General features: G+C 46.9%; 1 protein-coding gene across 1 annotated transcript in view; it reads right to left on the reverse strand.

The window, feature by feature from the left end:
• Positions 1 to 2,764: 2,764 nt before the first annotated feature.
• Positions 2,765 to 14,545, reverse strand: part of LOC115167417 (A disintegrin and metalloproteinase with thrombospondin motifs 18) — a 47,005-nt gene continuing 35,224 nt past the window's right edge. The window contains exons 19-23 of the mRNA XM_029721822.1: positions 6,368 to 6,572; positions 5,038 to 5,232; positions 4,416 to 4,649; positions 3,744 to 3,942; positions 2,765 to 3,640 (exon numbers count right to left, since the gene is read on the reverse strand). Of these exons, the coding sequence (XP_029577682.1) occupies positions 3,522 to 3,640; positions 3,744 to 3,942; positions 4,416 to 4,649; positions 5,038 to 5,232; positions 6,368 to 6,572 (952 nt within the window). The 3' untranslated portion in view covers positions 2,765 to 3,521. The remainder of the gene's footprint in view (positions 3,641 to 3,743; positions 3,943 to 4,415; positions 4,650 to 5,037; positions 5,233 to 6,367; positions 6,573 to 14,545) is intronic.

Below are 14,545 nucleotides of genomic sequence, written 5' to 3' on the forward strand. Positions count from 1 at the left end.
CAAATGTGATTAGAATGACTGTCAGAAGTGCGCAGCTCTCCAAAGGTTCACCTCACAGGGAGGATCAGAGGTGACTGCCTGAGTGCGGCTGAAGGATCGTGGCGTGCGGGGGTTACCACCAAGTTACAACTTAGCTGGAGTTGGTCAGATGGCAACTTGTGCTCCACTGCCTTGAGAAACACCCACGACAACTAACTCAATGCTCAGTATGAAGGAAAGAGAAAGACTGTCGTCTTTCAGCTTCAAATCAAAACACAGAAACAGTGACAGACCCATTTGGATGCTGACAGAGTATATACAGAGATACAGTAGCATGTTCTTTGGAATGAATCATCTATACAGTGTACTTCTAAATAAATGAGCGGAAGTAGATAATGAGGAGAAATAACCAAAGGGTGCACCGTACCGTGGTGACAGGTCTGTATGTGAGGGTGCACCGTACCGTGGTGACAGGTCTGTATGTGAGCGGTGTTGTGAGTGTTTGGGGAGGATGGAGTTGACAGAGAGCGGGCTAGTGATCATGGATGAAACAAAGGGGGCTGTTATGCACAGGACCATGACAAGGCATACATCTTCCCATGAACAAAGGAAAGAATATAGCTGAAAAACCTCCACCTCCCAGCCCCATCACTACCCCTGAAAATGTACAACATGGCTGCAATGATCCGCTAGGTGTTTAGAATTCACCCTGCCGTGCCTGCCTCTCAGTAGGGTAGTAAGCGTGCAGTGGAAATGATGGGGGATTCCTGCCGTCATGATTCAGGTTAGATTGAGAGAAACGTGTTGATTAAACCCAATCATCCCTCCCGCCGAGTTTGGCACAAAAGTATTAGGAGCATCGGAGAGGTAGGGGGAATACATTTTGTCATAGTTTTATTATAAAACTTTGAGAAAAAGTATTAAATATTACACTGGTCATGCTCTATATAACAAGCAGCTCCCCTCTCAAGCAATAGTGTTCAGTATCTCAGATCCAATGAAACTGCAATAAATTACACACTTTTCCTGTCTTTACAGGTGAAAAGACAATAGAGTATACAACAACTGTACAGGACATAGAAAATAACACGAACAACACATATAGAAATATGAATGATGCAAGGCTGATGAAAAACACACGTAAAATCAAATACTCCCCACTCCCATGTCCCCCTACAGCCCAATGTGACATTTGAAAGTCTATTTGAGAGCATTAGTTCAACACAATAAACTAGAGATAATTCACACAGACAATTCACAGGGACCGGAAACTAATTGAGTGGTTTTATAACACAGAGAGAGTACCATCCCTGGTGGAAACTAGTTCATAACCAATATAACAAACAAACAAAAACATAAAATGACCATGCGAGTATAGCAAGAAAGGGAGAAGGAGCAGTCAACAGTCCATCTTGACCCTTTGTGAGCGTAGGTTGCAGGGATGCTGTTCAGGCCTGGTGAAGGCAGGGGAGGAAGCTGTGGTATTGGAAGGAATGGTAGCCTCCCATGATAATGACAGTGTTAGCCGTGAGGCCAGACCAGAGACAGAGAGAGCCACCGCTCAGGAATGTCCTTCACGATCATATCAGTCTTTCTCTCTCTGTCCCTCTACACTCTCCATTCCAAGCCACTGATGGAGAGCAGGCTGAGGAGGAGGAAAAACAACTCCATGGTCACAGAGCCTCTGACCAGACCAGACATCTCTCTCTGTATGGGGCCATCCCTCTCTGGGGAGCAGGGGGAGACTTAGGATCTTTATGATTTACAGCAAACAACATCCTACACTCTAGCCATGCTCTTCCTGTTTCTCTCCCTGCTGGCTGGAAGTAGGTTGCCTTTTCTGTCTGTACAACTGGCTATCCCATTGCCTTCCACATGGCCAATAGTGCAAAAATGGGATTTACCATCACGTAGCTGCGATCTACAGTATTTCATAGCACTGACTGATGCAAAAAAATGAAGGTGGGGGTCACGAGAGAGGGAGTGGAGGGATGCTGACATTTTCTCAAACAAACCAAACAGAGCTGGTCTGGATAGTGAGAGCAGGGGCAGAGTAAACAGAGTGAAGTATGCAGCAGCCCTCTTTAGAGGCCTTTGTTGGTCTGCTCTGCTCCCCCCCCCCCCCCCCCTAAAGTCTGTCTGCTCCCACCACGCCAGGCTCTGTGACTAATTAGCATTCTGAAAAAGTATGTTGAGAGCAAGTGACAACCTCAACCCTGGCTACCCCTTCCTCCCTCCCAACTATGCCGCCAACTCTCGCCCACCACTTCTCTCCACATCTCCCACCTGGCCAGGCCGAGGAAATAAAGCATCTTCTCTGACACGGCCCCATCCACAGCTCCCTTTACTAGCCTGCAGACATTGATTTTCATGAATGAGTGGTGGAAGTCTGGGGGATCCTCTGTGGCTACACCCAGCACTAGTTAATGATTTGGCATCATATCTATCCGGTGTGAGAGGACCTAGGTTCAGTGCTGCCGGCCCAATAGACAGAGGATGTTTCCTTATCATTATGATGGATGGGGAAAGAACATACGGTTTCCCGGCGGCTGTCAGAATTGCACCAATATTTTCACAAGAAAGGGAAAGGGGGATACCTAGACAGTTGTACAACTGAATGCATACAACTGAAATGTGTCTTCCGCATTTTACCCAACCCCTCTGAATCAGAGAGGCCGCCTTAATCAACGTCCATGTCATCGGCGCCCGGGGAACAGTGGGTTAACTGCCTTGCTCTGGACACTTGGAGCATACATTAAAATATGGGTAAACAAATGTTATTTTCTCATACACAAATATGCATGTATTCACAACATGAAGACGTATGGAACGTACACATGTACTGTAAGTACTGTATCTTGTTACACAATAAAGCACCAATTATGAACCATGAGAGATAGAGGGACCAGGCCTGATAAGTGCATATGAGAGTTGTGATCAACTTCAAAATGTCTTACATGTATAATGTACAGTCTAATTATTGAATCTGCTGAGTTTCTGTGATAGGTAGCCTGCTACATGTAAAGAGCTTGAAACATGGAGCACATGCAGCACACAAAGCCCATGGTATACCTGACAAATGCTAAATAACGTGTGTGCCATAATAACTTAAAATGTCGTCTGAAACCAGATGCCTTTAAATATCCAAAACATGAGTGAGCTAAAATGCAGATATTCTCAGAGCTCTCTTGATGACTTGGAGTTAGATGTTGACAATATCAGGACATACAATACATGTATTTACACAGAGAATGTCCTGCAATGATTAGTTGCACTGTATTTCCAGTTATGAGATGCTGCTTTCGCATTAATGTCTTTGCCCACATTGCCATCTTTAGCACAACGTATCCAGAAAGATGGAGATTATTCTCTTTTATTTTGCTAACCACTGTTAGTCAAGTACTCCAGGAACAGAGACTGCACCTCAGTTCTCTTGTGCTTTATGGCCCAAAATGTATTTTCAACCACAGCAACCTTTAGAGTTGTAGCGCATATTACGCAATTTGCAGCTAGAGGCTCATGGGAAAAAGAGTCCTCCGAACTTATAGCTTTTTGCCATTGCAGGACTTGCAGCACTGATGTCCGTAGAACTTGTGATTGCACACACTGTGCTGAGGAACCAGGTGGCACCAGCTGAAGAAGTCAACACAAGACTGTTCGTCTGATGGAGAGAAGATCAAGGGGATAGTGTTATTAAACGCGCACCAACAAAAGTGTCAGACAGAACTTTACGATAGTTTCTATGAGTTGTTGAAGTAGTTCACCTTTGAGGGTTGGCCCAGGAGCAGGAATGTGGGCAGGTACGTGAACAGGAGGAGCAGGACGAGGAGCAGGACAGAAGTGTGTGTTGCAGGCCCGGGATGTTATGGGTCTCTGGGGGTTCAGGCATCCAGCTGCAGGACGTCCCTGTCTCAGACACTGGATAGAACGGGACTGTACCCCTCCCCCACAGGATACAGAACACTGCGAGAGAGAGAGAGAGAGAGAGAGAGAGAGAGAGAGAGAGAGAGAGAGAGAGAGAGAGAGAGAGAGAGAGAGAGAGAGAGAGAGAGAGAGAGAGAGAGAGAGAGAGAGAGAGAGAGAGAGAGAGAGAGGTGTTGAAGATCGTACATAGAATAGATTACGAATGCATACACCATGTGCATTACCTCCAAGCTATGTCTAGGGAGAGGAGAGAGAGCCTACGTGCATACAGACATCACAGGCCCCCTGATCAAGGGGAAGTCAGATGTCAGACTGTAAGAGGTTGCCTTGGTAGATACTACATACATATACATGAATACCACCCCCTTTGGGCCTGACAACAGAGAGATAGAGAGCGAGAGTCGAGAGTCGAGAGCGAGAGAGGATGTTTCACTAAATCCACATCCATTCAACATAAATCCCCATCATGTCTGGGAGAACAGGCAGGGTGGATGGAGAGTGGATATACATACCTGCTGCCAAGGAGAAGAGTACCAGCCCAGGACCACTGCACTGGCTGTCCTTCCTGGGACGACAGGTCGAGGCTCTGGGCACGGCTCCATGCTGCAAGTCTGCTGGAGCTCCCCAGAGGGTTTGGGAAGGTTCCTGCACCTTCTCATAGGGAACTCTGTGTAGCCCCCCTGTGAATCCCTCTCCCTACAACGCAGCTCTCTCCTTCTGACACCTGGACCACAGGATGTGGAGCACTGCGGAGAGAATGGCCAGAGGAGGCACCATTAGCAAAAAGAGAACGGAGAGAATAAGACAATGTGAGAACTCTCAGAGAGAACAGCTGGTCCCCCAGTGGAGAGAACAAGGCAAGGTCACCCCGCATCGCCATAGCAACAGTGTTCAACTTATAAAGTGAATGTCTGAAATGTTTGCCTTTGGTATTCAGGCTATTTGCTTTGTTTTGACGAGGGGACACAGCATCAGCACTCTGGATGTGTATGTTTGTCGCAAATGCATTTCTGTCTAGACAATCTTCAATGCATGTTTGGGTTTCTTTGTGCGTCGGTGTGTACAAGGTTATACAAAGTATGTGTGGGTGTGTTTGTACAGCATCTGCGTCTGTCTGTCTCCGTGAGTCCCTACCTCGCTCCAGGGTGTTGTGAACCACTGCAGCCGGTCATTCTTGGGGCAGCGGCGCACGACGCAGGTCTCCTGGGCCTTGGGTTTGTGGTGTGGCTTACACATACTGTCCGGCACCACCACAGCCTTTGCTCCGGGGTCAGTGCTTCTGCAGAACACGCCGCGCTTCTTCATCCCACGCCCACACGACTTGGAACACTGAGAGGAGAGCAGAGGAACAGAGGGTCTGGTAAACTCAGCCTGAACTCATACTGGGAGGCATGCTCAGAATGAATTGCGTCTGAACCCTGTGAAGGATGCAGTCAATAAGGGATGTAGCTAATAAGGGATGTAGCCAATAAGGGATGTAGTCAATAAGGGATGTAGCCAATAAGGGATGTGGTCAATAAGGGATGTAGCCAATAAGGGATGTAGTCAATAAGGGATGTAGCCAATAAGGGATGTAGCCAATAAGGGATGTAGCCAATAAGGGATGTAGTCAATAAGGGATGTAGTCAATAAGGGATGTAGCCAATAAGGGATGTGGTCAATAAGGGATGTAGCCAATAAGGGATGTAGCCAATAAGGGATGTAGCCAATAAGGGATGTAGTCAATAAGGGATGTAGCCAATAAGGGATGTAGCCAATAAGGGATGTAGCCAATAAGGGATGTGGTCAATAAGGGATGTAGTCAGTGCACTAAATCACTCTGGGCAAAGAGACACACTCAACTTGAGATAGCCTGAGAACTCTGAAAGACAGTATAACGTACTGTAACAGTGTAGGCCGGGTATGTTTGAAGTATTGAATAAGCCGTGAAAAGACCTGGAATTCATTTTATTTGTACCATATACTATGCACTGCTTAATAAAAGCATATACATCAGATAATGCAGTAAAGAGAAACATCCCTCCAGGTATCTGCGGTATCACTGACAGACAGGCTTTTATAGAAACAGCAGATGGAGATCTCAGTCACTACTGACTAAGATGGAGAACACTGATCACGACTAGGTATCATAGCCTAAATCTGGCCATGTCAGTTTTGCCTAGCCAACTAAATTGAGGGACTCACAATAATGGTGTGCGATTAATGATGATAATATGATTGAAATAGTTCTCTGCAGTCTGTGTCCTGTTCTCAGGCCAGTGTGTACGCAGTTAACCATGTGTCCAGCAGAGGGCAGAGAAGTGTTTTCCCCATACATTAAGCCACCACAGACATTTGCTAATTAATTGCAGTGCTAGCTGACACATCTCAAAGTCTTATAGAAGCAATTTAAAAAATAATTACAAAATGCCCTTTTTCAAACTATAATAGGCAGTATATGGGCATGTCATGCAGTGTGGCCTACCTGTGACCAGGCTCCTGAGCTCCACTCAGGTGGGCAAGCCTGGGTGTGGCAGGGCTGCACCTGGGCTGGGGCGATGACCGGGCACAGGGAGTGAGCCACCACCTCCTCCCGCTGGTACGTCACCTTACGCAAGCACTGGATGTGACGTGTCTGTTGCCCGCCCCCACAGGACCGACTGCAGGGCCCCCAGTCCCCTGTCGTCCAGCTGAGGAGAGAAATGGAGAGAGATGTGTCAGCCCAAGTACCAAACTAACAAAATGCTCCTCGAAAAAGAGTCACTAAATTATGAGAAACAGAATGGCAGTATAGCTCTTAGAGTGACTCATAAACCTGCACATAATCTCACAGTCATAAACACACACGCAGAATAACTGCTGAACTCAGCACAGTCAGCAGGGAACCATTCCAAACAGATGATTTGGCTGTTTACTTTCCCCTCCTAACCTCTGTCATAAGCGTGTCAACCACATGACACAGATCCCTAATCCCGGCAAGGAACCACAGATTTCCTAAATATGTATAATTTATTTTGGGTCTAAATACACCCATCACTCTCTCCCCTGTGCCCACAGGAAGGACAGAGACACACGCACACACACTCACACAAATATACTGCATATGTGCTCTACAAGCATCAGCACCCACCTCTGCACGCAGCACACACATGAGAATCTAAACATAAACAGTACATCACTGGGGCCGATCTCCCAGCCATCCATCTCCATACCAAGCGATGTCCGAGGAATGCCCTAAAAATGGTCAAAGACTCCAGCCACCCAAGTCATAGGCTGTTCGCTCTGCTACTGCACGGCAAGCTGTACCGATACACCAAGTCTGGAACCAACAGGACCCTGAACAGCTTCTACCCCCAAGCCATAAGACTGCTAAATCGCTAGCCAAATAGCTACCCAGAGTATCTGCATTGACAATTTTTGCACAAACTTTTTAGTTATTCATCACACACGCTACTACTACTGTTTACTATCTGTCACTTTATTCCTAGTACATATCTACCTCAATTACCTCGCAACCCTACACATCGACTCGGTACTGGGACCCCGTGTCCACTATCGGTCAAAAATTTTAGAAAACCTACTCATTCAAGGCTTTTTCTTAATTTTTTACTATTATCTACACTGTAGAATAATAGTGAAGATATCAAAACTCATGTAGTAAATAGAAAACTTTTGACCGGTGGTGTACAGTTGAAGTCGGAAGTTTACATACACTTTACATATACATTAAAACTCATTTTTCAACCACTCCACAAATGTATTGTTAACAAACTATAGTTTTGGCAAGTCGGTTAGGACATCTACTTTGTGCATGACACAAGTCATTTTTACAACAATTGTTTACACACAGATTATTTCACTTATAATTAATTAACTCGATCACAATTCCAGTGGGTCAGAAGTTTACATACACTAAGTTGACTGTGCCTTTAAACAGCTTGGAAAATTCCAGAAAATTATGTAATGGCTTTAGAAGCTTCTGATAGGCTAATTGATATCATTTGAGTCAATTGGAGGTGTACCTGTGCATTTATTTCAAGGCCTACCTTCAAACTCAGTGCCTCCTGCTTGACATAATGGGAAAATCAAAAGAAATCAGCCAAGACCTCAGAAAAAATATCGTAGACCTCCACAAGTCTGGTTCATCCTTGGGAGCAATTTCCAAATGCCTGAAGGTACCACGTTCATCTATACAAACAATAGTTCACCAGTATAAACACCAAGGGACCACGCAGCCGTCATACCGCTCAGGAAGGAGACGCGTTCTGTCTCCTAGAAATGAACGTACTTTGGTGCGAAAAGTGCAAATCAATCCCAGAACAACAGCAAAGGACATTGTGACGATGCTGGAGGAAACAGGTACAAAAGTATCTATATCCACAGTAAAACGAGTTCTATATCGTCATAACTTGAAAGGTCATTCAGCAAGGAAGAAGCCACTGCTCCAAAATCGCCATAAAAAAGCCAGACTACGGTTTGCAACTGCACATGGGGACAAAGATTGTACTTTTTGGAGAAATGTCCTCTGGTCTGATGAAACAAAAATAGAACTGATTGGCCATAATGACCATCGTTATATTTGGAGGAAAAAGGGGGATGCTTGCAAGCCGAAGAACACCATCCCAACCGTGAAGCACGGGGTGGCAGCATCATGTTGTGGGGATGCTTTGCTGCAGCAGGGACTGGTGCACTTCACAAAATAGATGGCATCATGAGAAGGAAAAGTATGTGGATATATTGAAGCAACATCTCCAGACATCAGTCAGGAAGCTAAAGATTGGTCGCAAATGGGTCTTCCAAATAGACAATGACCCCAAGCATACTTCCTAAGTTGTGGCAAAATGGCTTAAGGACAACAAAGTCAAGGTACTGGAGTGGCCATCACAAAGCCCTGACCTCAATCCTATAGAACATTTGTGGGCAGAACTGAAAAAGCGTGTGCGAGCAAGGAGGCCTACAAACCTGACTCAGTTACACCAGCTCTGTCACGAGGAATGGGCCAAAATTCACCCAACTTATTGTGGGAAGCTTGTGGAAGGCTGCCCGAAACATTTGACACTAAATTAAACAATTTAAAGGCAATGCTACCAAATACTAATTGAGTGTATGTAGACTTCTGACCTACTGGGAATGTGATGAAAGAAATAAAAGCTGAAATAAATCATTCTCTCTACTATTATTCTGACATTTCACATTCTTAAAATAAAGTGGTGATCCTAACTGACCTAAGACAGGGAATTCTAACTAGGATTACATGTCAGGAATTGTGAAAAACTGAGTTTAAATGTATTTGGCTAAGGTGTATGTAAACTTCCAACTTCAACTGTATATAGCCAAGTTGTTACTAATTGTGTAACTATTATTACTTTTATTATTACATGTTTTACTTTTCTATTATTTCTCTATTTTATCTCTCTGCTCCTGAGTGGGACAATGGTCTAAGGCACTGCATCTCAGCGCTAGAGGCATCACTACAGACCCTTGTTCAATCCCGGGCTTTATCACAACCGGGCGTCCCATATGGCGGCGCACAATTGGCCCAGCGTCGTCCGAGTTAGGGGAGGGTTTGGCCAGTGTAGGCCGTCATTGTAAATAAGAATTTGTTTTAACTGTCTATCTCCTCATTTGAATTCCATGCTGTCACAGTCACTAGCCCATTCAAGCTTAACATCCTTATCATTTATCGCTCTCCAGGTTCCCTTGGAGAGTTCATCAATGAGCTTGACGCCTTGATAAGTTCCTTTCCTGAGGATGGCTAACCCCTCACAGTTCTGGGTGACTTTAACCTCCCTACGTCTACCTTTGACTCATTTCTCTCTGCCTCCTTCTTTCCACTCCTCTCCTCTTTTGACCTCACCCTCTCACCGTCCCCCCCTACTCACAAGGCAGGCAATACGCTTGACCTCATCTTTACTAGATGCTGTTCTTCTACTAATCTCACTGCAACTCCCCTCCAAGTCTCCGACCACTACCTTGTATCCTTTTCCCTCTCGCTCTCCTCCAACACTACTCACTCTGCCCCTACTCAGATGGTATTGCGCCGCCGCAACCTTCGCTCTCTCTCTCCTGCTACTCTCTCCTCTTCCATCCTATCATCTCTTCCCTCTGCTCAATCCTTCTCCAACCAATCTCCTGATTCTGCTTCCTCAACCCTCCTCTCCTCCCTTTCTGCATCCTTTGACTCTCTATGTCCCCTATCCTCCCGGCCGGCTCGGTCCTCCCCTCCTGCTCCGTGGCTTGACGACTCATTGCGAGCTCACAGAACAGGGCTCCGGGCAGCCGAGCGGAAATGGAGGAAAACTAGCCTCCCTGCGGACCTGGCATCTTTTCACTCCCTCCTCTCTACATTTTATTCCTCTGTTTCTGCTGCTAAAGCCACATTCTACCACTCTAAATTCCAAGCATCTGCCTCTAACCCTAGGAAGCTCTTTGCCACCTTCTCCTCCCTCCTGAATCCTCCTCGCCCTCCCCCCTCCCTCTCTGCAGATGACTTCGTCAACCATTTTGAAAAGAAGGTTGATGACATTCGATCCTCGTTTGTTAAGTCAAACGACACCGCTGGTCCTGCTCACGTTGCCCTACCCTGTGCTTTGACCTCTTTCTCCCCTCTCTCTCCAGATGAAATATTGTGACTTGTGACGGCCGGCCGCCCAACAACCTGCCCGCTTGACCCTATCCCCTCCTCTCTTCTCCAGACCATTTCCGGAGACCTTCTCCCCTACCTCACCTCGCTCATCAACTCATCCTTGACCGCTGGCTACATCCCTTCCGTCTTCAAGAGAGCGAGAGCTGCACCCCTTCTCAAAAAACCTACACTCGATCCCTCCGATGTCAACAACTACAGACCAATATCCCTTCTTTCTTTTCTCTCCAAAACTCTTGAGCGTGCCGTCCTTGGCCAGCTCTCTTGCTATCTCTCTCAGAATGACCTTCTTGATCCAAATCAGCCAGGTTTCAAGACTGGCCATTCAACTGAGACCGCTCTTCTCTGTGTCACGGAGGCTCTCCGCACTGCTAAAGCTTACTCTCTCTCCTCTGCTCTCATCCTTCTAGACCTATCTGCTGCCTTTGATACTGTGAACCATCAGATCCTCCTCTCCACCCTCTCCGAGTTGGGCATCTCCGGCGCGGCTCACTCTTGGATTGCGTCCTACCTGACAGGTCGCTCCTACCAGGTGGCGTGGCGAGAATCCGTCTCCGCACCACGTGCTCTCACCACTGGTGTTCCCCAGGGCTCAGTTCTAGGCCCTCTCCTATTCTCGCTATACACCAAGTCACTTGGCTCTGTCATATCCTCACATGGTCTCTCCTATCATTGCTACGCAGACGACACACAATTCATCTTCTCCTTTCCCCCTTCTGATAACCAGGTGGCGAATCGCATCTCTGCATGTCTGGCAGACATATCAGTGTGGATGACGGATCACCACCTCAAGCTGAACCTCGGCAAGACGGAGCTGCTCTTCCTCCCGGGGGAGGACTGCCCGTTACATGATCTCGCCATCACGGTTGACAACTCCATTGTGTCCTCCTCCCAGAGTGCTAAGAGCCTGGGCGTGACCTTGGACAACACCCTGTCGTTCTCAGCTAACATCAAGGCGGTGACCTGATCCTGTAGGTTCATGCTCTACAATATTCGCAGAGTACAACCCTGCCTTACACAGGAAGCGGCGCAGGTCCTAATCCAGGCACTTGTTATCTCCCGTCTGGATTACTGCAACTCGCTGCTGGCGGGGCTCCCTGCCTGTGCCATTAAACCCTTACAACTTATCCAGAACGCCGCAGCCCATCTGGTGTTTAACCTTCCCAAGTTCTCGCACGTCACCCCGCTCCTCCGCACACTCCACTGGCTTCCAGTTGAAGCTCGCATCTGCTACAAGACCATGGTGCTTGCCTATGGAGCTGTGAGGGGAACGGCACCTCCGTACCTTCAGGCTCTGATCAGTCCCTACACCCAAAGAAGGGCACTGCGCTCATCCACCTCTGGCCTGCTCGCCTCCCTACCTCTGCGGAAGCACAGTTCCTGCTCAGCCCAGTCAAAACTGTTCGCTGCTCTGGCACCCCAATGGTGGAACAAGCTCCCTCACGACGCCAGGACAGCGGAGTCAATCACCACCTTCTGGAGACACCTGAAACCCCACCTCTTTAAGGAATACCTGGGATAGGATAAAGTAATCCTTCTACCCCCCCCCCCCCCCAAAAAAAAAATATAGATGTACTATTGTAAAGTGGTTGTTCCACTGGATATCATAAGGTGAATGCACCAATTTGTAAGTCGCTCTGGATAAGAGCGTCTGCTAAATGACGTAAATGTAAATTACTTTCCTAGTTAAATAAAGGTTAAATAAAACAAATGTAAGTAAGCATTTCATTGTAAGTCCACTTTTTTTTTTACAAGTATGTGATTAATAAAATGTGGTTTGATTTGTGTACAACATACTAAAACAGTGCAAGGTTTCCACCATACAGTATAAGGCTAACCCCATAGCTCCCCTTAGAGCTCCCCTTAGCCCAACTCTCCTCTCCCCTGGCCTGGTCTGGTCTGGTCTGGCTGTAGGGAGGGACAGGATTCTACACTCAGCGTCTCCACTAGTTGTGGCCTTCTGGTATCTGTGGATCATTCTCAGCCTCCGATGAAAGCAGCCAGCCTCTAAAATAGACTATGTCTTGGCATTTTGGGCGCAGGGAGATTAGCACAAATGACTGCTCCGACTACCACATGACCAGGGGCATGGAGGACGGACAGCTGACTCAGTCGAGTTCTGAGGCTCCGGTGCCGACCAGCCACTCCTACTGCCCTTCTGTCAGACCTTTCATTTCCCTTCAAACCCATCTCTGATAAATGAGGGAGAAGGCTAAACTGCAATTTTGAGGGGAGAAACACGGCCCGTCTAGCAAAGCACCGGTTCAGATTTCTCTTCTCTCTTTTTTCACTGCCATATAAATAAGAATATGTCATTGGAATGAGGTTGAACTACTGTGCTTCACTGCAAACCAATGTTGGCTTAGCTGTAATTTGTATTTCTGGAATCTTTCAATAACTCCCATATTTCCAGCCATACAATTTAACTTGAAAAATGTTGGGAATATTGAGAAATACTGGATGGCTTTACATTCATGCAGTGGTTACATTTTACTGTCATGGTACGGGCTGCATTTCACTGGCAAACGTTGACTTTCCATCTGATGCACAACCTGTTACTATACTAACAATCTATTCAAGTGTAAAGTAGCAGTTGCCCAGCAACCAACAGCACTTCAGGTTAGAACTTCAAGCACCACTCTAAAACAGCAGCCTCTCTGAGCACCCCCTCCTACTCCCTGCTCTGGGCCTGCCTGCTGATGTCTCCCTGTTTCTCCCGTAGTTTGGTACACGTGCCACAACTACCCAGGAAGAGCCAGACAAGTAACTCTACAGCTGCAGCCTGCCTACAGGAATCTTCTTCAGAGCACTAAATAAACTATAAACTAAATAAATAATCATATCAAATAAATAAAGAAGGGAAGCAAAAGTAACATTGGGAGACAGACAGACAGAAGAAAGGGGAGAGGGAGAGAGAGAGAGTAGAAACGGATGCACCAGGGGAACTGCAAAACTCTTTAAGGCATTAACCTTTATCTTTCCGGTGACATCCTGGGCTGGCAGATAAAGTTGGCTCCTAGCGGGCCTCGGGGTGTTTGATCTCGCCCATTCCCCACACTACACAGTGACTGCTTGCAAGCAAGTGGCCCTTGCAGGCAAGCCTGCATTGTCTGGTTGAGGCTGGGGCTCTAGACCGGTGCTGGGGCTGGAGTTGGCGCAATAGGGCTGGGACTGAGTGCTGGATTCCTGGCTGGCTAGACTGATCTGGCCCTGTGGGGATCCAAACTCTCTCTCTCTATAATAAAACATGGACAGACCTGTCAGCACTGCAGATAGTCGATGGAAAGAGGGCCTCTTTTACGCTCCTCCTTTTCTGTTTTTGATAGCATGCCCATACAGTTTGGAAGTATTTGTAAAAGGTATCCCATAAATCCTGACACTTAATCAGCGGGAAACAGGGTCCACTGATTCAGGAGTCTGGTACTGATGAACAGGACTCTGCTCTTGGATTTATGTTGATGATATCATTCACCTGGACGGCACACTTCCTCTCCAGCTCACATGGGGGGAGGTCATTAGTGGTCTGGTCCATTTAAACCTTTCCCTAGATAACAGATATAGTTTGACCCAGATTACAGGGAAGAAACCCCCCTCTCAAATGGTGGGAGCCTCACAGAAAAACAGTGGCAGAATGTTTAAGTTGTAACTGATAGCGCCCTGGCTGGTTATTAACCCTCTCAGAGACAGGCGGGCAGCACAGTCTCGGGTCTTAGCCTTCTATACAGTGACGGAGCCGCCTGTGGAAATCTGACGTCGTAGAAATGTGACCGCAGCACATACCACAGAAGAAGAGAAGGTGATCTCTGTGGTATGTGCTCCTGTCACATTTCTACGACGATAGTCCCCTGAACACAGAAGAAAGTGAGTGGTTTAAGTGGTCTAGCACCAGGCCTACAAACATGTCTCGAGAAATAATGATGTAGAATAGAATGATGTACCAACGCACTCCCCAAGATGCAACAGTACTGTGCTGACACAACAACACACACACCAAAGGCACTCACTGACTCCCACCAGGCG

The sequence above is a fragment of the Salmo trutta genome, chromosome 29 (assembly GCF_901001165.1).
Source record: "Salmo trutta chromosome 29, fSalTru1.1, whole genome shotgun sequence".
NCBI lineage: Eukaryota > Metazoa > Chordata > Actinopteri > Salmoniformes > Salmonidae > Salmo > Salmo trutta.